At 48.6% G+C, this 25,542-nt stretch overlaps 1 protein-coding gene across 3 annotated transcripts in view; it reads left to right on the top strand.

Moving 5' to 3' along the window:
* SCARB1 (scavenger receptor class B member 1) overlaps nt 1–25,542 on the top strand; it is a 93,523-nt gene that overhangs the window by 52,501 nt on the left and 15,480 nt on the right. For all 3 annotated transcript variants that reach the window (XM_018061401.1, XM_018061403.1, XM_018061402.1), the window contains exons 3-9: nt 582–723; nt 4,893–5,096; nt 7,562–7,657; nt 9,948–10,063; nt 12,727–12,893; nt 19,836–19,954; nt 25,421–25,494. In XM_018061401.1, coding sequence (XP_017916890.1) covers nt 582–723; nt 4,893–5,096; nt 7,562–7,657; nt 9,948–10,063; nt 12,727–12,893; nt 19,836–19,954; nt 25,421–25,494 — 918 coding nt within the window. The remainder of the gene's footprint in view (nt 1–581; nt 724–4,892; nt 5,097–7,561; nt 7,658–9,947; nt 10,064–12,726; nt 12,894–19,835; nt 19,955–25,420; nt 25,495–25,542) is intronic.

The raw sequence follows: 25,542 nt of genomic DNA, 5'->3' as shown, positions 1-25,542 counted from the left end.
GCCCCCTGCCTTCTGTCTTCAGAGTGCATATTCCTACCCACCGTCCTCACTGCCTCCCTCAGAAAAGCTAGGATGCCCAGGGGGAGGGTGATGAGGGACAGGGGGATGGTGGCAGCTTGCTCAGGGGGAGGGAGCGTATGGGATTTGGTGACAAGAGGCTTCTGTGCCTGCCCTGCAGTAGGTGGGCTTCCCAGGGGGCTCAGTGGTAAAGAATCCGCCTGTTGATGCAGGAGATGCAGGAGACCCGGCTTTGATCCCTGGGTCAGGAAGATGCCCTGGAGAAGGAAATGGCAACCCAATCCAGTATTCTTGCCTGGAAGATCCCATGGACAGAGGAGCCTGGCAGGCCCCAGTCCATGGGGTCCCGAAGAGTCGGACACAACTGAGTGACTAACACTTTCACTTTAAGAGGATCCTGGCAGGCTACATACAGTCCTTGGGGTCACAAAGAGGCGACTAAGCACATGCCACAGTGGGTGGGTGGTGGAACAGACATGTAGGAGGCAGTCAAGCTGGGCACACAGACAGCTGAGGGCCCCCCGGGCTCCTGGCAGCTGACCCACCGGCTTCCTCCCCCACAGGGAGTTCAGGCACAAGAGCAACATCACCTTCAACAACAATGACACGGTGTCCTTCCTGGAATACCGCAGCTACCAGTTCCAGCCGGATAAGTCCGGCGGCCAGGAGAGCGACTACATCGTCATGCCCAACATCCTGGTCTTGGTGAGATACCCCTGGTCCGTCTCTCTGCCTGCCCCCTGCACTGGGCGGTCCCTTGAGGGCTCAATCTGTGGCTCCTGGGTTGACTCGGCGGGCTTCCTGGGTGCATCTTGGTCTCTGGTTGGGGGCATTGGTCAAAGTCATGGCCTTTCCCTTTTCAATCTGCAAATCTAGGGACTTCCCTGGTAGTCCAGCGGTTAAGACTTCCACTGCAGGGGTAGGCGGGTTCAACCCCTAATCGGGTGCAACAACAAAGGCAAATCTAGAATCTCCAAAAGGGAGTACTTGGTGGGAAGCTGAATGGGGGCGCGGTGTGCTTGTCTGTGGTGTTTGGAGGGAGGTTGTGGGCAGAACGTCCATTCTCTGCAGGTAAGAGTCACAGAAGTAGCTGGGTTTACTGCCTGCCCGCCGTGTGTGCCGGGGTCCCCAAGACCACCCCCAGGTTCGCTGACTCACTTGTAGGGCTTGCAAGACCCGGCATATATGGTTGTGCTCTTGGCTATAGGTTGGTAGAGTGGAAGGAGGCAGAAGAGAATCAGCAGAGGGAAAGGGCACGTGGGGTGGTGACCAGATGCAGGCTTCCAGAGCCACCTCCCAGGGGAGTCATGCTTCGTTCCTTGAGCGGTGACTTATGACCACACACAGGTAGGTCTCCTCTACCAGGAATGCCCACTACAGAGACTCGGCGCCCAGGGGGTGTTTACTGGGGGCTCGTCACGGAGACACCCTCTGCCTGGCACGGATCCGCGTTCCAGGAAAGCAGGTGGTACAGTACAGACACAGTGAGCCCCTCTTATCAGTTAGGGAGCGGTGGGAGCCCTCCTAACACCAAGATCTCAGATGCCAGCCAAGGCCCAGGCCTTTCTAGAGAGAACTGTCTCAGGTCTGCTATGTGAGCATCTTGCTGACACTACGTGTTAGAACTTGTATGCCAGGCTTCACACATACCACCTTGTTTACTTGTCAGCAGTCCCACGATCATTAGGTACTATTATTTTCTCCATTTGTAGAAGAGGAAAACTGAAGAACAGAGAGGTTAGGTGACTTACCTAAAGTCACTCAACTAGCAGGTAGCAGATTAGGGTTTTGAAACTAGTTTGGTCTATGAGGCTGCCACTCTGTGGTACTCAGCCTCTCATTCAATCCTCTGTCCACCCAGCTGAGGATCAGCAGATGTGTGCTCCGGGGCTGGCCCCAGGCTGGGCTCAGGATCAGATGTGAATGCACCTGGGAAGTGTGTAGGGTGGACAGGATGAAAGCTCAGATAAATGCAGCCTGAAGCCTTGCTGCTGCCTCCCTCAGAGTCATAGGTGCATGTTTAGGCACTGAAGTCACTTTCCTCCACCAGTTAGGTTGGCAAAGACTGTGTGATTAATGCCCAGGGCTTAGGAGCGTTTGTGGGAACAGACACTGTCGTTAGGAACGGAACTAGTATGAACTGTTGGAAGGTAATTTTCAACTTAAATTGAAGTGATTTTTGGTGTGAATTGCCTGTGCCTTTGACCTCAGAAGTTTCATAGGTAGGAATGTGTCTTCTTGATAGAATAACACATGTGGGCAAAGATGTTTGTTCTCAAGGATGTTTATTTCAGCAACGTTTTCAGAGCAAACATCTACTGATCATCATGTGGAGTTATGTTGTGATATCTACTGCAGACAGACAGTGGACTAGTGTACATCCAGCAAAAGGAGGCAGGGCTGCAGAGGGTGTCGTGGAGCAGTCTCTTAGTTATGTCTAACTAGGGAAAATCGAACACAAGCAAAGTGCCCCTACTTATTGTTTCTGAAGGAGAAATACTTGCATGCATGCGCACACCCACTTACACACGTGCTTTTACATGCCTAGACCAGCTGGGCTTTTTCTATAAAGGGCCAGATAATGTTTTAGGCTTTGAGGGCTAGACATTCTCTGTTGCAGCTGTTCAAGTCTGCCATTATAAAGCAAAAGCAGGGGCTTCCCTGGTGGTCCAATGGCTAAGGCTCCGAGCTCCCAATACAGGGGGCCTGGGTTCGACCCCTGCTCAGGGAACTAGATCCTATATGCCATAGCTAAAGATCCTGCATGCCTTAGCTAAGTCTTGAAGCAGCCAAATAAATAAATAAAAATTTTTAAAATGCAAAAGAAGCCCAAGACAAAAACATAAATGAGTGGGTGTGGCTATATGCCAAGAGACCTATTTCGTGGATATACTGAAATGTGAGTTTCATATAATTTTCATGTTTTTCATACGGTCTTCTGTTTTTCTTTCAACCATGAAAACATGCAGAACATCTTAGCTCCTGGACTGTAAAAAGCAGGCCATGGGCTGGCTTTGGCCCATGGACCACAGCTTGCTGACTTCTGGTGTTGATGCTTCCTGCAGGAATACTCAAGAACCCAGAGCAGTGGGTTGTCTTGGGGGAGGAGATTAGGAAGGGTCATAGGTTAGAGAGGGACTTTACTTTATATCCTTTCACGATTTTTAAAAACCATCTAAGAGACTTCCCTGGTGGTCCAGTAGTTAAGAATCCACCTTGCAATGTAGGGACTACAGGTTTGATCTCTGGCCGGGGAACTAAGATCCCACATGCCGTGTGGTAACCAAGCCTACACGCCACAACAAAAGATTCTGCATGCCGCAACTAAGACCTGACACAGCCAAAAAGGAAAGAAAAAGAAGAAATACTCACTTAGAGAAACACAATGGCAGTACTTATACAAAATAAATAAAACCCATCTATTTATTACCCTAAAAATCATAATGTTAAGGAGACCCTTGTGAATTCTTACAGAATCAGACCTTTATGTTTAAGAAAATGCTGGTTCCCTTGCTCAGACAGTACAGTGTCTGCCTACAATGCGGGAGACCCGGGTTCGATCCCTGGGTCAGGAAGATCCCCTGGAGAAGGAAACGGCAACCCACTCCAGTATTCATGCCTGGAAAATCCCATGGACCGAGGAGCCTGGTGGGCTACAATCCATGGGGTCGCAAAGAGTCGGACACGGCTGAGCGACTTCTGTGTGTGTGTGTTCCCCTTTCTACAGGTAGAGATTAGATACTTGATGTGCTTGTGCTTATTGTTCAGTCGTGTCTGACTATTTGTGACCCCATGGACTGTAGCCCACCAGGCTCCTCTGTCCTTGGGGATTCTCCAGGCAAGAATACTGGAGTGGGTTGCCATGCCCTCCTGCAGGGGATCTTCCTGACCCGGGGATCGAACCCAGGTCTTCTGCATTGCAGGTGGATTCTTTACCATCTGAGCCACCAGGGAAGCTCAAGTATACTGGAGTGACTAGCCTATTCCTTCTCCAGGGGAACTTCCCAACCCAGGAATTGAACCAAGGTCTCCTGCATTGCAGGCGGTTTCCTTACCAGCTGAGCTACCAGGGAAGCCCAGATATTAGATGAGGTGCCTTTAAAAAGTAAACCAAGTGCCAAGATGGTATCTCCAGAGGAAAACAAAAATTCGAAAATAAATTCACCCATATTCTAAGCACCCAGATACTAGGTAGAACTGGTGCTTGGGGCTCTTGGAGTTTGGAAGGGAGATGCTAAGGAAGTAGAGTAGTCTGCATCAAGATTCTTTGCTTATAAGGTGACAGTGAAAGGTACTCTAAATTGGCATAACTAAAAAGGGCGTTTATGGGCTCATGTTACTGAAAGGTCAGGAGTTGGCCTGGTTTCAGATATGGTTTGATCCAGAGTGCAAACGAGGTTGCCCAGATCTGTGTCGGTTCCATGTTCTGGCAGATCCACCCCTCAGGGTGGCTGCAGCCTTGCACACGCCATGTTCAAGGGCAGCCAGAGCCACCGTCCCTCTCTACCCCACAACCCCAGCTGATTTGCTCCTTGTGGCTTGTTGGTTCTGATGGGGCTGCATACATATTCCCAAACCAATCACTGTAGCCAGAGAGAGGAAGGTTTCTGATTAACCAGGACTAAGGCACATGACTGCCTCTGGGGCTGGGGGTGGAGTTAACTCGGCCTAAACCCGAGAGCACAGGTGGTCCTGTTATTGAAGGATCAGGGCATGGTTCCGGATGCCCCAGATACCCCAGATGTCCACTGCAGGGATCCTTCTAGGCCTGACCATGTCCCGGGATGGCTGTGCCTTGAAGTTTGGCTTGAGGTCCAGGGAGGGCAGACAAGCTGTGTCTAGCCTCTAACCTGTCGTGTCCCCTGACTCTGCAGAGTGCGTCGATGATGATGGAGAACAGGCCTGGATTCTTGAAGCTGATGATGACCTTCGTGTTCAGCACGCTTGGCCAGCGTGCCTTCATGAACCGCACTGTTGGCGAGATCATGTGGGGCTATGATGACCCCTTAATCCACCTCATCAATCAGTACTTCCCAAACTTGCTCCCCTTCAAGGGCAAGTTCGGCTTATTTGCTGAGGTAAGTGTGGCCCAGCGAGAAGTTTGGGGCCTCTGTCTTGTCCTCCACTGACACAGCCTGGAAACCAGTTACCAGCTTGCTTTTGGAGCTGGCAGAGGCCCCAGGAGCTGTGGGTGGTCAGTGACAGAAAACCTAACTTAAACTGGCTTAAGCCAAAGTCAGTTTCAGTTAAATTCTATTTATTGATTTATTGGTTCATATAACTGAAAACTGTAGGGAGAGAGATTTAGGTACAGCTTGATCCAGGCTCAAATGATGTGACTGGGGCTGAGCTTAGATGGTTGGAGGTTGGTGCTGGAAGAAAGGGGAATGGCTGCTGGGGAGGCAGGTCAAAAATGTCAATTATTGCTTTGCTCTGAGTTGCCTGCTTTTTCTTAATCTTGATCCAACCTAGTGGTGTCAGTGATTGGGATCCTGAGTCATGGTCTGATGTAGAGTCAGATCCCTGACCTCTGATCCCTGACCTTGGCTCCCTCAATCACAGATTGTAAATAGCCCTCTGAGTTGCGCCAGCCTGAGTTTCCTTTTGGGGCTCTGCTGATCCGGTGTTGGGGGTAGTAGGAGGGAGAAATCATGATTCAGTTACAGGCATGTGATAGCTGCTCAGTAGATTTTTGAGCAGGATGACAGGTTCTGGGTGTGTGGGTAAGTTGACAAGTTTAAGGTAATTTAAGTGACATGATTCTTGTCCAAGCAAATTGTAAACTGGTAAACAAATGAAAATTATTACAAATTGAGTCACGTGCTTATAAACTATCTTTGACTCGGTATAGTGGAAATCCCAAAGCAATAGCCCAGCAGTGTTGGTGTGGTGGCTTCCCACTCTTTAGGGGTCTAGAATTCTACTTCTCTGCTCTCCCCACCTTAGAGTGTGGTTTCCGTACTCAAGATTACTGCATGGTCCAAGAGGCTGCTGGGGCACCAGCTGTCACACTCACTTTCCAGGTAGCAGCAGGAAGGAAGAAGTGGTAGGGGATTTAGGGGCAGTCGGGGGAGTTGAGGACAAAGCAGCATGTCCTGGCTGTTTCCCTCTTTGGGAGGGAGATTTCCTCCCAAAGCAATTTCCACTTGCTTTCCATTAGCCAGAACTAGACCTGTGGCCATGCTTAGCTGCAAGGGAAGCTGGAAAATGTTAACTTATAGCTAGTGTGTTGATGCCCTGAGTAAGATTTAGGTTTTGATATGAAGGAGAAAGGGGAGAATGGGCTCTGGGTAGTAACTAGAAGTCTCTGATACATTTTGTTATAATTATTATAATAGATTCTTTTGGGCGAGCATTTATTAATAATAATAACAGCAATAATAAAAATAAAGGCTAGCATTTGGAGATATTACTATTTCTTAGGCACTGTCCTCAACAGGCTTTACACATTAGGTCTTTTAATATTCCCAGTGTCTCTTTGTAGTGGTCTCTGTTACTGTCTCTTTATACTGGCTGAAGTTTGGGTTTTTTGTTTTTTTGTGTGTTTTTGAGTTTGGGCTCTTGAAGCTCTGAATGGACAAATGACAGGGCACACTGATATTAGGAAGCTAGAATAGGCTTTGAACTTAGGCCCTGTTGGCTTACCCAGTCAGTAATCAATGTAGCTATTCGGCCGGTAAACAACCCCTATTGAGTTTCTCATGGGTGCTGTACCTTACATTATACAGCGTCCTCAGAGGTAAAAGGGTGCTTTCTAAATTTTACCCAGTGGTCACTCGTTTTTTTGTGTGTGTTTTGTACAGTTTTGCTTTGAATTAGAAATCTTTTTCTAAGAAATTCCTTCAGGGTGCTAAAGCCTGGACTTTCTGTCTGGAAAGAACTTGATAAACATCAAGTCCTGTTTGCCTGTATGTTTCAGGATAGGCAGGTTAAGCAGCCCCCAGATCTCCATGGCTTGGAACAGCAAAGGTTTATTCCTTACTTGTATGCCAGGTCTAGTGTGGGTGACCAGGGCTCCTCTGCTCTTTGTGGTCACTCAGGGACCCAGGCTGAGGGAGGCTTCTGCTGGATACATGCCTCTCCGGTCTCGATAGCAATGATGGAAAGCACAGTGACGTGTGCATGACCAGCCCTTAAAGCTCCCACCCGGAAGTGACATTATCATTTCTCTCCTTTCTCATTGATTGTTTTCACTGATCGAAGAGGTCACGTGGCCATGCTTTCTTGTAACTTGGGGAATGGGATGGGGTGACCCTACCGTTCACCTGAGAGGAGAACCAGACTCTCCTGGAGCCAGGAAGGGAAAATGGGACGTTTTCTAGGATGGACGTGGTCTTCAGAGGAGTGTTCCTCCTAGAAAGCCCTCAAGTCCTCCTCTTCTCGACTCCCCCAGTGGTGGACTTGCAGCGGTGAACAAGAGAATGAAGCCCTTGTTCTCTGGGTGAAGGGGGAGCAGCCTGTGGGTGGGCCTGAGTATTGACTCCCCATGTCCTTTATCTCCATCCTGGGGCTTAACGATGTCATTCTCTGCTGTTGTCTGCAGCTCAACAACTCCGATTCCGGCCTCTTCACCGTGTTCACAGGGGTCAAAGACTTCAGCAGGATCCACCTCGTGGACAAGTGGAATGGGGTCAGCAAGGTGAGGGCCAAAGGCGACAACCATCCTGTGCAGGGACCGGGTGGCGGTGGCAAGGGCCGGGATCCGCCGCCCAGAGCACCTTCTTCCTTTTAAAACAGGAGTTGGGGATTGACATGTACACACTGCTATATTTAAAACAGACAGCCAACGAGGATCTCCTGTGTGGCACAGGGAGTGCTGCTCAATATTCCTTAATATCCTAAATGGGAAAAGAATCTGAAAAAGAATAGATACATGTGTATGTAAAATGGAATCCCTTTGCTGTACACCTGAAACTAACACAACATTATAAATCAGCTATCCTTCAGTTAAAGAAACAAACAGAGGAGGGGATTGCATCTGTAGGGGAGATGCTCTTGAGTCCCGGACCTTATCTGTGTTTAAGGCTCAACTAGGACTTTCTAGGTGGCTTAGTGGTAAACAGTGCGCCTGCCAAGCAGGAGATCCCTGGAGGAGGAAGTGGAAACCCTCTCCAATACTCTTTCTTGTTTGAAAAATCCCATGGACAAAGGAGCCTAGTGTGCTGTAGTCCATGAGGTTGCAAAGAGTCAGACATGATTGAGCAAGCAAGCGAAGCCTCAGGTGGGATGTTCCTGGCAGCCTGGTGGTTACGACTCTGCCCTTCCACTGCAGCGGGGGTGGGTTCGATCCCTCCTGGGGGAAGTTCTGTCCATATGCCCCAAGGCATGGCCAAAATGAAACAAAAGGAAAACTAGTTCTTGGTTTCCAGTGGGTGGGTGGAGCATATGATTTATTTAGCTTTGGTGCTTCACTTACAAGAATGCTTCAAAAACATTCCACTGAAGATACAGCCATCCATTGCACTGAAAGATGGTTGAATTTAAAAAAAAATTGCAAAAAAAAAAAAATTGCGCTAGAAACACAGAAGACATTCACATTAAAAAATAAAATAATAGAGACAGATATAAAGTGCACTTTGTACGTCTTCACACACCCAGCCCCATTCCCATCCGAACTACAGAGGAAACCCACCGTTATCAGTATTGGGTATATTCTTCCTGTGTATTTTTTTTATCCATTTGAGGTGCGATTTTTTTTTTTTTCTTTCTTCTAGGAGCAGAATGAAATCATACTATGTGCATTGTTTTGCAACTTGCTTTTTTCACCTAAGCGGCCTTTCGGCATTTCTCATGAAAATGATTATGTAGTGATGGTACCCACACCTTCCAAATACTCATCAGGGTGATGGTTACAGAGACTGGAGGGCTGGGGACAGATTATCCCCCATCAGGGCCCGGACTGACAGGATTACCATCGCAACCAGTAATAACCATTCTGAATGGACACTGTTGAAATTCTCTTGGGCTTGCTTTCTCAAAATAAAAATGTACAGGGACTTCCCTGGTGGTCCAGTGGTTAGGACTCTGTGCTTCTACGAACGACAGGGGGCCCGGGTTCAGTCCCTGGTCGGGGAATATACAGCGTGGTATGGCCAAAATGTGTATGTGTGTGTGTGTGTGTGTGTGTATGTTGTTGTTGTTTAGTCTCTAAGTCATGTCCAATTCTTTTGTGACCCCATGGACTGTACCCACCAGGCTCCTCTGTCCATTGAATTTCCCAGGCAAGAATACCTGAGTGGGTTGTCAATTCCTTTTCCAGAGGATCTTCCCGACCCAGGGATCAAACCCGTGTCTCCTGCATTGGCAGGTGGATTCCTTACCACTGAGCCACCAGGGAGGCCCAATATGATGTACATATATGTATACACACATACACACACACACATGAACATACGCTTAGAAACCTTCTACTAGGACAGATGGGTAAAAAGTGAGAAGTCTGTTTTTTTCTGTCCAAGTGTCACTCTCCAGAAGCAACTGCTGTTTTGCAATTTCCTGGTAGCTACCATTATGATTTTAAATATTTTACTTACGGGACTACCTTCTCACTTGATCTGCTTTGACGACGTGCCTGCCCCACTTCCTGTCTGAGAGGCGATGATGTCTGTCTCTCGCGCTCACTGTGCTCCTTGGAGGTGTGAGTGACAGGTCCGTTTTACAGATGAAGTTACTGAGTCCCCAGCAAAGTTGTACATTCAGGGATACACAGTCAGGGAATGGGGAGTTGCCATCGACAGTCCCTCTGGCTGGCTGTCTACACAGCCTGATCTTCTTGCACCAGGACGTCTATCCAGGAGGACTGGCTTCTCTCAACTGGGTGGTGACTTCACACGGTGTGTGAAGTTGGAGCTCTAAGTCACCTGGGCAGTGTCCAAGTCTTTATGAGTCCTTGCTTGACTAAGAGGCCATGTTTAAATGCTTCCCCACAGGTCAACTTCTGGCATTCCGATCAGTGCAACATGATTAACGGAACTTCTGGGCAGATGTGGGCACCATTTATGACCCCCGAATCCTCGCTGGAATTCTATAGCCCTGAGGCCTGCCGGTAATCGCCCTGATGTGTGACATTCCAGGCCTCCTTCTGCTTTGTGGATGCTCAGAGCCGAACCAAGTGGCTTGTGGTGTGTGCTTGGAAAGTGCCTGGCTGCATGTCCACTCGCCCCTGGCACTAGCTTGAATTCTCTTTGGCTGCTCCATGAAGAGCCAAACTCCAACTGCTGGTGCTTTTGCAAGGCTCAGGGAGGCTGCTGGCGGTTGTTGAGGCTTGGTGGTGGTGATGGACAGGAAATGGGCAAGATGGCAAGGGGCCGTGGAATAAGGCAACGAAGGGCTCCCTGTGCCAGCTGCCCTGTTTCCAGTTGGGTGCTGAGAGGCCCGGATGCCTCTCGCAGCCCCTCCGCTTTCCAGAGTACAGCCTCGGAAGTCAGCCTGGGGCTTAACCATTCCAGTGGCCCCAGCAGAGGGGCGAGAAGAGACAGCGGCTCCTAGAGCCTTTCTCTGGGCGGCTCCTCGGTTGAGGCCACTCTGGAAAAATCCTTTGCTTGGGATTTTACTGATGTGAACTCAGGAGACCCACCTGCCACCCTAGCAGATCTTGACACAGCCCTGTCTGCACGAGGCGCTGGGGATCCAGCAGGGACAGCATGGCCGGGTCCTTGGTCCCTGGGGGTTGTGTCCTGGCAGGGGACTCAGGCCCATGGACCCGCAGGGGAGGGTCAGAGAGTGGAGGTGTTTTTGTTCTGTGTGTGTTCACTTCCTGAAATTAGAAATTTCAACTTAGAGAAGCATTCCCAGAAAGTGCAGTTTCCTCTGCATTTGTTGTTGTTTAAAACGTCACTAAGTCACGTTCGATTCTTTTCTGACCCCGTGGACTGTAGCCTGCCAGGCTCCTCTGTCCATGGGATTCTCCAGGCAAGAGTACTGGAGTGGGTTGCCATTTCCTTCTCTAGGGGATCTTCCCGACCCAGAGATTGTCTCCTGCATTTCCTGCTTGGCAGGCGGATTCTTGGCAGGCGGATTCTTGGCAGGCAGAGCCACGAGGGAAGCTGTTTCTCTACATTCCCTTCTCCAGTTTCCTGATTGTTTCTTTTGCCCCATCAGCTTTATCCTCCTCACTTCTCTCTCTCCCTCTCTCTCTCCTTCCCTCCCTCTCTTCTTTCTGTATATTTTTTCTGGACCCCTTGAGAGTATGTTGGACACCTAAATACTTCAGTAGGTGTTTTCTAAAAACAAGGGCATTTCCTTATGTAACCACATCACACCACCATAATGAGAAAATTTAGCACTGACTTGATACTATTGTCTAGGGTGATACTCTCCAATAAAAATATAATACAAGTCCCATCCACAATTTTAAATTTTCTAGTGGCTGCATTAAAGAAAAATCAGTTAAAGTCATTTTAATGATGTTTTATTGGACCCAGGAGATCCAAAATGGTATCATGTCACAGTGGGTAAACAAATGTAAAATACTAAAGGTGGGCTTGCCTGGGGGTCCAGTGGTTGAGACTCCACACTTCTACTACAGGAGTCACGGGTTCTGTCCTTGGCCAGGGAAGTTCCACATACTGTGCAGTGTGCCACAATTTATAAAAAAAAAAAGAGAGAAATACTGAAGAGCTGTTTTCCATTGCTCGGGGGTATCAAGCCATAGGAATCTGGAGTGTATTCGACACAGCCACATCCCAACTTGGACTGGCCCCATTCCAAGGGCTCTAAGGCCATGTATGCGGAGTGGACCCTGTGGATAGGACAGGTGGGGTTCTGATCCACAGGCCATGTTCACGTTTAGAGGCACCTTTGAGAAATAAGGCAGGGTGAACAGAAAGAGGGTGAATGGGGGTGGGTTATGGTGCTGCTCCCTGCGGAGGTGACAGCCGAAACGGGACCTGAGTGAAGAACTGAAGTCTGATGTGGGAATAAGAGAGAGGAACGTTCCAGGCACTGGGAGCAGCAGGTACAAAGGCCCTGGGGCAGGAGGGAGCATGTTGGAGGAATGGCCAGGAGGCCCATGCGGTGCAGTACATGGTGTTGTTGGGTTATTGTTCAGTCGCTAACGTCGTGTCCGACTCTGCGACCCCATGGACTGCAGCATGCCAGATTCCTCTGTCCTCCACTATCTCCCAGAGTTTGTTCACATTGATGTCCATTGAATCAATGATGCTGTCTAACCATCTCATCCTCTGCTGCCCGCTTCTCCTTTTGCTTTCAGTCTCTTTCTTAGCATCAGGGTCTTTTCCAGTGAGTCAGCTGTTTGCATCAGGTGGCTGAAGTATTGGAGCTTCAGCTTCAGCATCAGTCCTTCCAGTGAATATTCAGGGTGGATTTCCTTTAGGATTGACTGGTTTGATCTCCTTGCAGTCCAAGGGACTCTCAAGAGTCTTCTCCAGTTAGCAGGGGCTGAATTCTATAGAAGCTTGTGGCCATGGTGATGACGTTGAATTTTATTCTAGATCAGACTGGAAGCGGTTACAGTCTTACGTGGGGTTGTGATATTTTTTGTCCTTGTTTTAAAGCTTGTGGAGAATGGATTGGTGTAGGTGGTGGAGGCAGGGAGACGCATAAGGAGGTGGTTGTAATTTGCCAGGGAGAGATGGGGCAAACTGGGACACGGGGGGGTGGCCATGCCTGTGGGGAATGAGTTTACTCAGGCCACCCAGTTCTGGTCACTGCCTTCTGGGATGTCACCTACATCATCTGTCCCTGCAGGTCCATGAAGCTCGTCTACAAGGAGCAGGGGGTGTTTGGAGGCATCCCCACCTTTCGCTTCGTGGCTCCCAACACCTTATTTGCCAACGGGTCCGTCTACCCGCCCAACGAGGGCTTCTGCCCCTGCCGGGAGTCCGGAATCCAAAACGTCAGCACCTGCAGGTTCAGTATGTGTCATCCCTGACGGGAGGGCGGGAGGGTGTGGCCCGGGATGAGGGCTTTATCTGCCTCTTTAATTCCTGGCCTCTGTACCCTCGATAATTCCATTAGTCCAGAGATAATGAGGGCGGCAAGAAGAAAAAAAAAAAAATGCCATGTGTATCTGTTGCTGTCGTAATAAATTCCCACAAACTTGGTGGCCTGGAATAGCACAGGTTTATGATCTTAAGCACTCCAGTGGTTCAGAAGTCCGACACAGGCCTCCCCATGCTAAGGGCCAGGTGTCAGCAGGCTGCGTTCCTGTCTGGAGGTGGAAGCGGTGGCTCTGTTTCCTCGCCTTTTCCAGCTTCTAGTTTTTGTTGTTCAGTCACTCAGTCGTGTCCGACTCTTTGCAACCTCGTGGACTGCAGCACCCCAGGCTCCCCTGTCCTTCACTGTCTCCTGGAGTTTTCTTCAATTCATGTCCATTGAGTCGGTGATGGTATCTAACTGTCTTATCCTCTGCCACCCCCTTCTCCTCCTGCCCTCAATCTTTCCTAGCATCAGGGTGTTTTCCAGTGAGTCAGCTCTTTACATCAGGTGGCCAAAGTATTGGAGCTTCAGCATCAGTCCTTCCAATGACTATTCAGGACTGATTTCCTTCATTATTGAATAATTTGATCTCCTTGCATTCTAAGGGACTCTCAAAAGTCTTCTCCAGCATCACAGTTTCAAAGCATCAATTCTTTGGCACTCAGCCGCCTTTATGGTCCAACTCTCATGTACAGATGGTCCATCCGTACATGACTACTGGAAAAACCATAGCTTTGACTAGATGGACCTTTGTTGGCGAACTGATGTCTCTGCTTTTTAATACCTTGTCTAGGTTTTTCATAGCTTTCCTTCCAAGGGGCAAGCATCTTTTAATTTCAAGGCTGCAGTCACCATCCGTAGTGACTTGGAGCCCCAGAAAAGAAACTCTGTCACTGGTTCCAGCTTCCAGAGACCCCTAGAATTCCTCGCTCAGGGTTCCCTTCCTTCGTTTTCAAAACCAGCAACATCACAGCTCTCTGATCCCACTCCTGTGGTCACATCTCTTTTTCTGATGCTTTTGTGCTTTGCTTTTCTAGTTTTAGGGCCCTGGAGACTATATCTGGCCCACCTGGACAATCTAGGCCACACTCCTATTTTAAGCTGATTAGCAGCCCTCATCCCTCCTGTAGCCTAATTCCCTTTGTAACCTTTGTGATCCACAGGTCCCAGGGGTTAGGAAGCAGACATCTTTGGGAAGGGCATCATTCTGCCTCCCCAGCCATGATAGGTAGCTTAATAATGAGGCGTCGTAGGAAGGACCTTTCCCCTCATCTGGGGAGGAAAGGAAGCTGGCAACGGCCTGAGTTCCATGAAATCTTGTTCAGCGTGGGATTTCCCTGGCTGTCCAGTGCTTAAGGCTCTGTGCTTTCCGCTGCAGGGGGGCTCAGGTTCGATCCTTGATTAGGAAACTAAGATCCAGCGTGCCTGTCACATGGCACGGCCAAAAAACTACAAAAAATAAATTAATTAATTAAAAAAAAAATCTTGTTCCGTGGCGTGCAGTTACGGGCTTGGGTGTGGTCCCTGGCGCTGCCACATTGTCCTCTAGCATCGTCAGTGTTTCCTGGTTGTGTGCCAGTCCTCAAGGCACCCCGCCTCACGTGCTTACTGTGGAGACTTAGATGTCAGCGCAATTTGCCTCTCCTGACCCTCATCCAGGTCACTGGCAAGCCCGGCCTTCAAGTTAATTCCTGAGTCCTTCTTCTCTTCCTGCTGCCTCATGGCCAGGGCCCTTCAGTTGGCCTTCCTCTTGCATTGCGGCTACCCTCTGTGCCACCCATTTCTCAGACTTCCCAGTGTGTTCCCCTCATGTGGCTATTTAAATTGAAATCGGTGTCTTCCCTGGTGGTCCGGTGGTTAAGGCTTCCACTCCAAGGGGTGTGGATTCGATCCCTGGTTGGGGAACTAAGATCTTGCATACAACATGACATGGCCAGGAAAAAAAAAAAAGAAATCAATAAATTGAAATTGGTTTGATTGAAATCAAATTAAAAAGGTGAAGGTGAAGTCGCTCAGTCGTGTCCAACTCTTTGCGACCCTGTGGACTGTAGCCTACCAGGCTCCTCCGTCCATGGGATTCTCCAGGCAAGAATACTGGAGTGGGTTGCCATTTCCTTCTCCAGGGGATCTTCCCGACCCAGGGATCGAACCCAGGTCTCCCACGTTGACGGCAGACGCTTTAACCTCTGAGCCACCAGGGAAGCCCCAAATTAAAAAAGCAGTGCCTTATTGCACTGGCCATATTTCAGATGGTCCCCACCCACATGTGCTGAGTCGAATGACTGTCCCATGGGATGAACAGTGCAGAAAGAGAACATTTTCATTATCATAGAAAGTTCTATTGGACGTGGTTCCAGCCAGCCGCCCAGGGGGCCTTTCCGAGACTCTGATTGGCACCCAACCATTTGCTTTAAATGTCTGACCCCTGCGCCATGCATGTAGAGTGAAGTCCTTACGGGGGCCCCAGTGTTGTTGGGATGTGGCCTCTGCTGGTCTCTCTAATGTGACTTCTTCCCGTACTTTCCCCTTACCTATTCTTTAGCCCCGCTGCCTTTGCCCTCTTTCTAAGGTAGATCTAGTTTGGTCCTGCCTCAGGGCTTTTGTATCAGTTGTTCCCCAGGCTGCTGTAGATCTCTATGGGTCTTTCCTTCACCCCTCCTGGTCTGTTCCAATGCCACCTCCTCCAGCAGGCCCGCTCTGATTTCCCACTCTAAAGTTGCTCTCCCCACCCCACCTCCCAAATACTCTATGTCTTTTCACCCTTTATTGTCTTCCTGGTGCTCATCACCCCCGGAAATCACTGGAAGTGTCTCCACTGGACTGTAAACACTGCAGGCAGGTCTGTGTCCTCAGCTTCTAGAACTGTTCTCGGTATGTAGTGGGGACTCCTGCAGTGGGTAAACATATGGATGTATGGGTGTATCCTACTTAGGAAATTGAGGCTCAAGGCTGGGGTGTGACTGAGCTCACAAGGCTGGTAGGATAAGAAGCCATTCCTCATCTTTCTAGGTCTTGTCTTTTGGGGCCTGTTTGATTAGAGCCACGTTGTCAGCTGGCGATGGGGATTCGGGAGGGGTTGTTTGCAGGAGGGTTGGGGGGTGGGACTGTCAGCAGGGTGGGTGGTTTCCCCAAGTTCAGGCAGAATGAGGTACTTCATGGGCAACATGTTTGCAGCTGGGACCTGGAAGCGCCCATCTCTGGCATGGCCTTTTCTGGCCCTCCTGCCCTTTTCCTCTGTTTGCTCCTTTCTTCACTGGTGTCTGTGGGAATTTCTGCTTGTAGGTGAGCTGACAGTGCAGAGACCTGGTAGGCTGTGTGCTACACAGTTGCCATAGCAAGTGGCAGACGCTATACCAGCCTGATTAGGCCGAAAAGGGCACTTCTTGGTTTATCTTTGTATTAGGCATGGCTCCAGAGCTCGGCTGTGGTCCGAAGCTGCCTTTTGCCATGGGCCAGCTCGATTTTCCTCTGGATTGGTTTCATCGCCAGGGAGGCTTTTGGCTCCAGGGTCCAGGCTCACCTCCTCCCAGCGGAAAGGGGGCCACTGGGTCCTCTGTATTCCAGCAAAAGTCCCAGAGTTTGCTCTGATTGGGCTGGCTTATATCACATGACTGGCTGTGACCCAATCAGTGGCCAAGGGTGGGCTATGCCGATTGGGTAGGCTGTATCACATGCTCAGCCCCTGGTTCCAGTGAGTGGAGCCAGCACCCACATGGCAAGAGACTGAAAGTAGGGGAGGGGCTTAATTGAAGCGTAGGTTCCAGGAGATGGTGCCTACTGGGCAGGCAGAAACAACATATCCGTCCACTGCCAAGGGCTAGGCTTAAAAATTACACTGCTTCATCTTAGCACATGTGCCAAAAAGAACTTCAGAAGTGCAAGGGAATTATGTATGCATTATGTAAATGCAATTTTTTCCTTTACATTGAAATAGACATATATACAAGAAAGGTACCCAGCTGACGCATGCACTTTGAAAGTCCGCAGAGGGATGGAGGAGGAGAGCAGGAATGATCCTCTCAGTCGCTGGCCTCACTTCCAGCACCGTGGCTTTGCCTGCCTTTGGTTTTTATGTAAATGGAGTCATAAAGCATCTATTTCTTTTTCTCTATTTCTGGCTTCTTTCACCCATTTTCGAATCGGTGTAGGCCGTCCCCATTGTTGTGAGTGCTCTTTTCATTGCTGTATAGTATTTCAGTGGGACTGCACTTCCATTTCCTTACCTCTTTTACTGTTCATGGGCATCCAATAAGGTTCTGCTCATAGATCATTACCCTAGTATTGCTAGGAACGTTCTCATACATGTCTTTGGGTGCACTTGTGTGTGTATTTCTGTGGTATTTTATCTGAAGATAAGAAATACCCACTCATTTCCCTTTCTGGGTCTTGAGGAGCTCTTGAACTCAGAGAACTATCTCTCCTCCAACCTCCGTGCTGTGTAAGGTCCTGAGACTTGCTCACTGGAGCCCCTTAATTGTAATCCATGGTGATCCTGGGCAATTAGCTCTGGTTAGATGTGTCATAAAGCTATAAATTAATTACCACTTATTACCTGGGTGTTGTCTCTCTCAATCTGTTTGGAAATAAAGTAGAAAAAACATGTACATGCATACATGCTATTAAAAAACCAAGCAAGCTGAAGCAAGAGCAGGTGATGGCAAATTGGTCTAGCCCATCTCAGTCTCCCCCCAGCCTTGCAGGCATGATGGAGCTTGTTTGAGGTTCATCATCTTCTACCGCCTGGCTCAGTGACTGCTTCCCTTACAGGGCGGAGGAGGGGTTCCTCGTGTGTTTGCTCTGTTGATTTCCTCTTACAGTAGAGATGGGAGAATGGGAAACAAGGTTTTTCAAATTGTGAAACCTTGTCCTTGGTGGTGCCCAAGACCCCAAATGTCCAAGGAGGCAACTTTAAATAAAATTGACTTACATGGTATGAGGGGGTCTTCTGGGGTGGCTCAGCTGGTAAAGAACCCACCTGCCAATGCAGGAGATGCAAGAGGGGAGGGTTCGGTCCTTGGCTCGGGAAGATCCCTGGAGAAGGAAATGGCAACCTGCTCCAGTATTCTTGCCTGGAAAATCTCATGGACAGAGGAGCCTGGTGGGCTACAGTCCATGGGATCACAAAGAGTCGGACACAACTGAGTGTGTGCACGCGTGCAGATAGGGTGAGATAGGGCTTCTGTTTTCCATTCTTTTTGTCCTCCTGATTATCTCCAGGAGAAAGTGTTGGTGCTCAGAGGGCTTGAGTGCCTTTCTAACACTCATCTGTCCTTTTTGACAGAGAAAGAGCAAGTTTTAGGGTGCCAGCCTCTTTTTTTCGTGTAGGTAACAGTCTCTGGATAGAATCTACAGCATTCATTTGTTCACATTGTATTTATTCCTGTATTTATTTTCTAATTCTGGCAAGTGTTTACCAGTTATGCTTCAGATAGCAAGCATCTTTAAAATAGAGCTGTTGAAATAAAGCAATAGCAGCTGCTTCAAAGCAGCACATTATGTAACAGTGCAAGGGGTATCCGGATATGGCAACACATCAGAGAAATACTGGGAATAATAAGTTAATGTTGAGAAACTTGAAGGGAATGGATGGAAAAGGACTCTGGGAAAAATGAAGTCAGACAGCAGTGAAATCCCAGCTTTTATTTTAAACCGGTGCTTGGCTTTGCTAAGAAAAGCAGAAAGAATCTAGACATTTGAGGTTGCCAGACGCACATAAACAGGAATGTGGGTCACCTGGCTGGCAGTTGATGGGCTGCTGGTTTTAGGGGAGGAGACCCTGTGAGTTTTGTTCTTTCTTTTTTCCGCATCACAGTGAAGTTGCTGTAATATCCAGTTAACCATTTCAAAGTTTACGAGTCGGTGACATTTAGGACATTCAAAATGTCGCGCAGCCTCCACTGCAGTCTAGCTCCAGAGCGTTCTCATCAACCCCAGAGGAGGCCCTGTACCCCTTAGCGCTCACTCCCCGTCTTTCCTCTCCCCGGCCCCTGTCACCGCCAGTCTCTGCTCTGTCTCTGTGGTTTGCCCATTCTTGACCTTTGCCAGGTTCTGAGAGAGGCTTATTCTTCTCCTCCTTAACTCATTGTCCATCAGGCTTGTTGTTTGTTGTCCTGAGCGCATGAGGATGCCCTGGTGTTTGCCTCGCTTGGTTGGTTGGTGGAGAGGTTCAGCTTCGGGTATCTGGGTGTGAATTCCTCCCTCGGAGGGACCCGAGTCAGTGTCTGTTTTCACACGCTGGCGTTTATCCTACAGACCAGCTGCTGGGAGAGAAGGAACGAAGCAGGTGTGTCTTCTCCCCTCCCGTGGACCTTAGGGAGACCTGAGGTGTGCACGCCCGAACAACTCTGATCATTGCATTGCCTGCAGAAGACAGTCCGGGTTGCTTGGCTTGGCAATCCAGAGGCCCTTCCTCTCACCCAAGTTCAAGTCTTCAGTTTCCATCATTCCCTCCAGGCACTGTCTGCTCCATACGCACTGTGCATTTTCTCACCTCCTTGCATTCGCCTCTGCCATCCCTTCACCGGGAATGCCATCCCCTGACCTTCTCTGCCGGCATCTTTGAGCCAGCGTCTTCTCCTTGCTTTGATTTCTCCCCCTTTACCATTCTTATGGCACCGAGCTTGTCCCTTGCTGGGTGGGTTCCAGTTCCTGGTGCCTCCTGGGTGCTTGGTAAGTAATTACACGCTGAATGAGTTCTGTCTAGTTATTGCTGTTTGCATCTTGTCATCATCACGAGGTGGGTGCACTGCGGGCAGTGGCTGTGTTTTCATCACCTGTGCCTCCCTTCACCCAGCTCAGGGCATGACATGAGCAGGTCTCTGGAAGTGCAAACGTGCTGCCTTTGTCTGACACCCCCTCTCTGCCCCTTTGCTTTCCAGATGCACCCTTGTTTCTCTCCCATCCTCACTTCTACAATGCTGACCCAGTCCTGGCAGAGGCAGTGACTGGCCTCCATCCTAACCCAAAAGAACATTCCTTGTTCTTGGACATCCACCCGGTGAGCCCCTGCCTGTCAGCCTGTGGGTGGGGGTGGGGGTAGGGAATTTCTGTTTGGGGCACACTCAACTTTCTCTTCTCCCTGCCAGGTACCAGGCTGTTCCAGGGTGGGGGGGATGGGAAGCCTGGGTTTCTTTGGCATTGATAGCTTCTAGGCTATCAAGTCATCAAAGTTTGCCCCGACTCCATAGTGCAAGGACTTTATTATCTCTTTATAAGGGAATTGTCTCTATAAAAAGATCATAACACAGTAAATTAATTAGGAATTATCAACCTGTAAATTAGCCAGAGGCAGCCCTCTGGCTGTGCCAACATACCATAAAGATCTTTAGGTACCGACAAGAACCTGGAACGTCTTGCAGATAAACTGGGTTCTGGGGAATTTGTCCTATGTAATGTTTTGTCTACAAACAGGGACCAGGAGGATATCAGACCTACACGTGTGACCCTCCCTTGGGCATGTCTTTACCCTATTGCTTCTTCTCTTGGGGCCTCCATTCACTGCAGATTTGCCCATTTGGACTTGATGGCTTTATCGTTAATTAAAAAAATTCTCTGGGTCTCTGTTTCTGGAGTGGACATTCATGGTCTCCCCCCATAGGCCTTTTTGGAAGCTCTTCTTCTTGATGCTTTTTCATGTTGTTTTCCTTGGTACTACTCAGGTTTTCTTAGCCACTGACTCAACCCACAGCCCCTAGCACTCTGCCTTCTAGCTCTTTCTCTTTTTTCACTAAAAATCCAGACTGGAAATTCCCTGGCTGTCCAGTGGTTAGGACTCCATGCCTTCGCTGCTGAGGGCGTGTCTTCAATCCCTGTTTGGGGAATAAAGATCCTGAAACTTATGCGGCTTGGCCAAATTAATAAAATAAAATAAAACTGGGTTAGTGAAGTCAGCCATGACTGCACACACTTCACATTCATATTTCTAGAATGCTCATTATTCTCTGGACATAATCCTATTCATCCACATGCACCAACTCATTTAATTTTCACAATAATCAGGGAGGTGGGCATTGCCATTCCCATTTTACAGATGGGTAAACTGCAGCCCAAAGAGGTTAAGTGCTCCAGCTAGTAAGTGGGGTTCTTGGCTCCATCAGGGAAAGAGCTGTTCTGTCTTGTTAATTGCTTGAATTCTAGTGGTTAGCACAGAAGTACTTGTATCTCAGTAAACATGGGTTTGATTTACTGAGATCCTAGTGGTTGTGAGTAAGTAAGGGATAAGGCTGACTGCAAACATAGGTCTTCTTTTTTAATTAAAATATTTTTTATTATTTCAAAACATTTTTTCTTTAAACCTGAGTATCCTTTGTGTATGTCTGTTTTTAAAAAAAATTAGTATACTTTGGTTTTTTTTGTTCGTTTGTTTGACCATACCACGTGGGATCTTAGTTCCCTTGACCAGGGATCAAACCCTTGCCCCCTTCAGTGGAGGTATGGAGTCTTAACCACTGAATCTCCAGGGAAGTCCCTACTTTGTTTTTGTTTTGTCTTTTAGATTAGTTTTAGGCTTACAGATAAATTGAGCAGAAAATACAGAGTTCCTAGACCTCGTTTTCCCTTGGCAGAAGTCTATTACAGTTGATGAATGAATGTTACTATTAACTAAAGTCAGTAGCTTACATTACACTTCACTCTGTGTTGTTCAGGTTTATGGGTTTTGACAAATGCATGATGACCTGTATCCACCATTCAGTCTCCTAAGAATGGTTTCACTGCCTTCAGAATCCTGTGTGTTCTATCCATTTATCCCGTGACTACCTTGTACATTCACCGCCATCAAACCCTTGGCAGCAGCTGATCTTTTGTTATCTCTATAGTTCTGCCTTTTCCAGAATGTCATATAGTTGGAACCCTTGAGTATGTAGCCTTTTAAAAAATTGAAGTATAATTAATAGACCATATTATTCAAGTGACAAGTGACAATATGTGCTTGTGCTCAGCTGCTTCAGTCGTGTCTGACTCTGTGCGGCCCCGTGGACTGCAGCCTGCCAGGCTCCTCTGTCCATGCGATTTCCCAGGCGAGAACACTGGAGTGGGTTCCCATTTCCTCCTCCAGGGGATCTTCCTGACCCGGCGATCAAACCTGGGTCTTCTGCATTGGCAGGTAGATTCTTTACCACTGAGTCTCCTGGGAAGCCCCGGTGTATAATACAGGGATTCACAAGTTTTAAACCTATACTACACTTACAGTTACTTAATTTAAAATATTGACTATACAAACAGGTCTTTTAATGCCCACTACCATCTGTCCTGTATTAACATACAGTTGATGAAGTGAGTATTAATGAATTAAGTTGATCATAATTAATATGATTCTATTACATGTTCTAGATTAAATTCAGTCTTTATTGTTAGACATGTTAAGGCTTTTCCATATTGTCCTAAACTTTTAACCAGTTTTTAAAAGGTTTTTATTAGGGTCCTCCCTGGTGGTCCTTTGGTTAAGGCTCTGCATTCCCAATGCAGGTTTGATCCCTGGTCAGGGAACTAAGATCCCACGTGCCATGCGGTATGGCCGAAAGAAAAAACAAAGGCTTTTATGAGAAAGCTAACAAATGGTTTTCCACTTTCTTTTTTAGTTCATTCATTTCACTGCTTCTCTCTCTCTATTCCTTTCTTTCACTCTGCTGACTTTTCTCTGTTCTCACTGGTGACTTTCATTTTAACGTGTAGACTTCCTTTTTCTCCCCCCTCATTAAGAAAGAAAGTTAAGTCTGGGAGGCTGGAGAGATGCAAAGAGTTGTTTTGCAGCAGTGCATCAGCAGATGCAGAAGTAGGCTTCTCCTAGTTCTCATTGCAGGCCGGAGGCAGACAGGGAGAGGAAGTAGCCTTGGATTTGTTGTTGATTTGGGGAGGATGAACATGGGGGTGGATCTGCTGATTTCTGATTTCATTAGCTTTGAAAACAATGCCTCCTGGCAGCGACTTCTCTGTTGCCTGCTTTTCTGCTTCTGAAACTGGGGGAGGGAAACCCCTGACAGATGTGGGTTCATGGGGCAAGTATCTGTTCTGTGGGGTTGGGATGGGGGGGAGAGGCAGGGCTTTGCTCAAGAAGAGGTGGCCAGACAGCAGCTGGAGGGACAACCAGGGAGGGAAGAAGACATATTTCCTGGGGAAGGAAGTGGTCCGAGTAGAGACCCTAGCATGTAGAGTCTGGAGAGCAGGATGTGTCGGGGTCTACAGGATCACCCTCAAATTGGAGGATTTGCTAGAAGGATTCCCAGGACCCAGCAGGTACTCACACTCACTTCTGTGATTTGTCACAGTGAAGGACAGAAAGCACAGTCAGTAAAGGGGGAAGGCACGTGGGGTGAAGCCTGCAGGAACCAGACACAGGCTTCCAGAGCCTTCTCCTGGGAGATCACACAGGGCACACTTCGCTTCCCGTGTGAGGTGTCCTCAACCAGGGACGCCCAGTCAGGATTCAGCGCCCAGGATGTTTACTGCGGGCACCCTCTGCCTGGCACGGACTCCAGACTCCAGGAAGGAAAGCAGGTGTCAGCATAAACTAAACTGTTTGGCAAACCCTCTAGGCCCAGGGAGCCCCTCTTATCTGTCAGGGAGAGGTGGGAGCCCCCTGAAATCCAGGATCCCAGCGGCCAGACAGGGGCCACCGTGCCAGGAGGGCAGCCTCAGGCCCACTGGATGAACGCTTTTTCACACACGGGGGATCTCACTCACATCCTGCCAGGTTCTCAAGTTCAGACTCTCCCCAGTCATGGCAGCGTGGCCTTTGGCCAGTTCCTCTGTGCCCTGGGGCCCCAGAAGACCTCAGGATGCCGGGCTATGCTGGAAGATAATGCCTGTTTCCGCTGGTGTCCGTGATAACGACACAGCGTTTATGGCCCTGAGTGTGGCTGTCTTGCATCCCTGACTTTGCCCTTGCAGAAACCCTACGAGGTGGGCAGAGCTGTCTCCACCTTTCAGATGAGAAAGAGTCTCAGCTGAGAAGCAGCAGTCTGTCCTCAAACCTAGGTTCCTTTCCATTCTCATTTCCTTTCTTTAAAAAACTTTTATTTGGCTGCGTTGGGTCTTAGGTGCACAGTGTAGAATCCTTCATGGTCCACAGATTCTCTAGTTGTTGCACAAGCTCAGTAGCTGTGGCACGAGGGTTCAGTTGCCCCGAGGCATGTAGGATCTTAGTTCCCCCTCGAGGGATCAAAGCCGTGTCGCCTGCATTGCAAGCGACAATTTTTTTTTTATTTGCAAGGCAGATTCTTAACCACTGGACCACCAGGAAAGTCCCTCCAGTCTCATTTCCTGACACCATTCTGGAACCACCTTCCTGTTTTTTGGTCCTAGATGTCTGTCACTTCTCCCATTATTGACTTACTACTGATAAAACAAGATCTCATTAAAAAAAGAATCCTGTGCAAAGGAAGCTTTCAAATTGGAAATTAAAAATTTCTCCAAGACTTCCCTGACAGTCCAGTGGTTAAGACTCTGCGCTTCTAATACAGGGGGCACAGGTTTGATCCCTGGTCAGAGAACTAAGACCCACAGCCTGCATGGGGCAGCCAAAAAAAATTCTCTCCAAATGGAGAGTTCACTGGCAGTCCAGTGATTAGGGCTCCGCCCTTTTGCTGAGGTGACCTGGGGTTCGATCTGTGGTCAGGGAGCTAAGATTCTGCAAGCTGTGCAGTGGAGCCAAAAAAAAAAAAAAGGAAAAAAATTTTCTCTAAGAAGGTTAACATAAAATTAAACACAAAGAAAACATATCACTAAACTCTCTGTGAAATATCATCGCCTGCCCTTGGCATGAGCTCTGTTGAAATGGAGATTTCATGAAACTCTATTTCAGAGGCACTGGGGACCAGGCAAGTTTCCCCGGTGGCTCAGTGATAAAGAATCCTCCTGTCAATGCAGGAGAAGTGGGTTTGATCCCTGGGTTGGGAAGATTCCCCCGGAGAAGGAAATGGCAACCCACTCCAGTATTCTTGCCTGGAAAATCCCATGGACAGAGGACCCTGGTGGGCTATAGTCCACGGGGTCACAGAGAGTCGGACACGACTAAGGGAGTGAACAATAGGGACCAGGCATGCTTCCTGATTCAGACTTTCTCTTTTAGATGCTGGCAGGAGGGAATGGAGAGGGATGGGTGATTGGAGAAGATAGAGACTTTATCAACATGCGTATCTATTTTATTTTATTTGGAGGCTGGAGGGAGGGGCAATGGCTGAGAAATATCCTTCTGTACTCAGGAATGCATTGTATGAGTGGAAAGATGGAAAGGATTATTTTTTCCCATCCAGAGAGAGTCTGGTTCTCTGGAGGGGATCCCTCAACATTGTGGACATAAGAGACATTTGGAGAATATGTTTTTACCCATCAGGGGTTAGAGTGGGTAGAGGAGACCCCAGCAGATGGGCACTTCACCTTCTTGAATGGGACCAGGGAGAGGGGATTGGACGGGATTCCCGGGGGTCCAGGAAGGGCTAGCCCCTCACTGTGCTTGTTGCCGCAGGTCACTGGAATCCCCATGAACTGCTCTGTGAAACTGCAGCTGAGCCTCTTCCTTAAGTCTGTGAAAGGCATCGGGTGAGTGGGGTCTGGGAGCTGGGGCTGCCTTGTAGTTGAGAGATCGGG

Source organism: Capra hircus, chromosome 17 (genome assembly GCF_001704415.2).
Source record: "Capra hircus breed San Clemente chromosome 17, ASM170441v1, whole genome shotgun sequence".
Lineage (NCBI taxonomy): Eukaryota > Metazoa > Chordata > Mammalia > Artiodactyla > Bovidae > Capra > Capra hircus.
The sequence above is the reverse complement of the archived record's forward strand: the minus strand, read 5'-3'. Positions and strand labels throughout refer to the sequence as shown.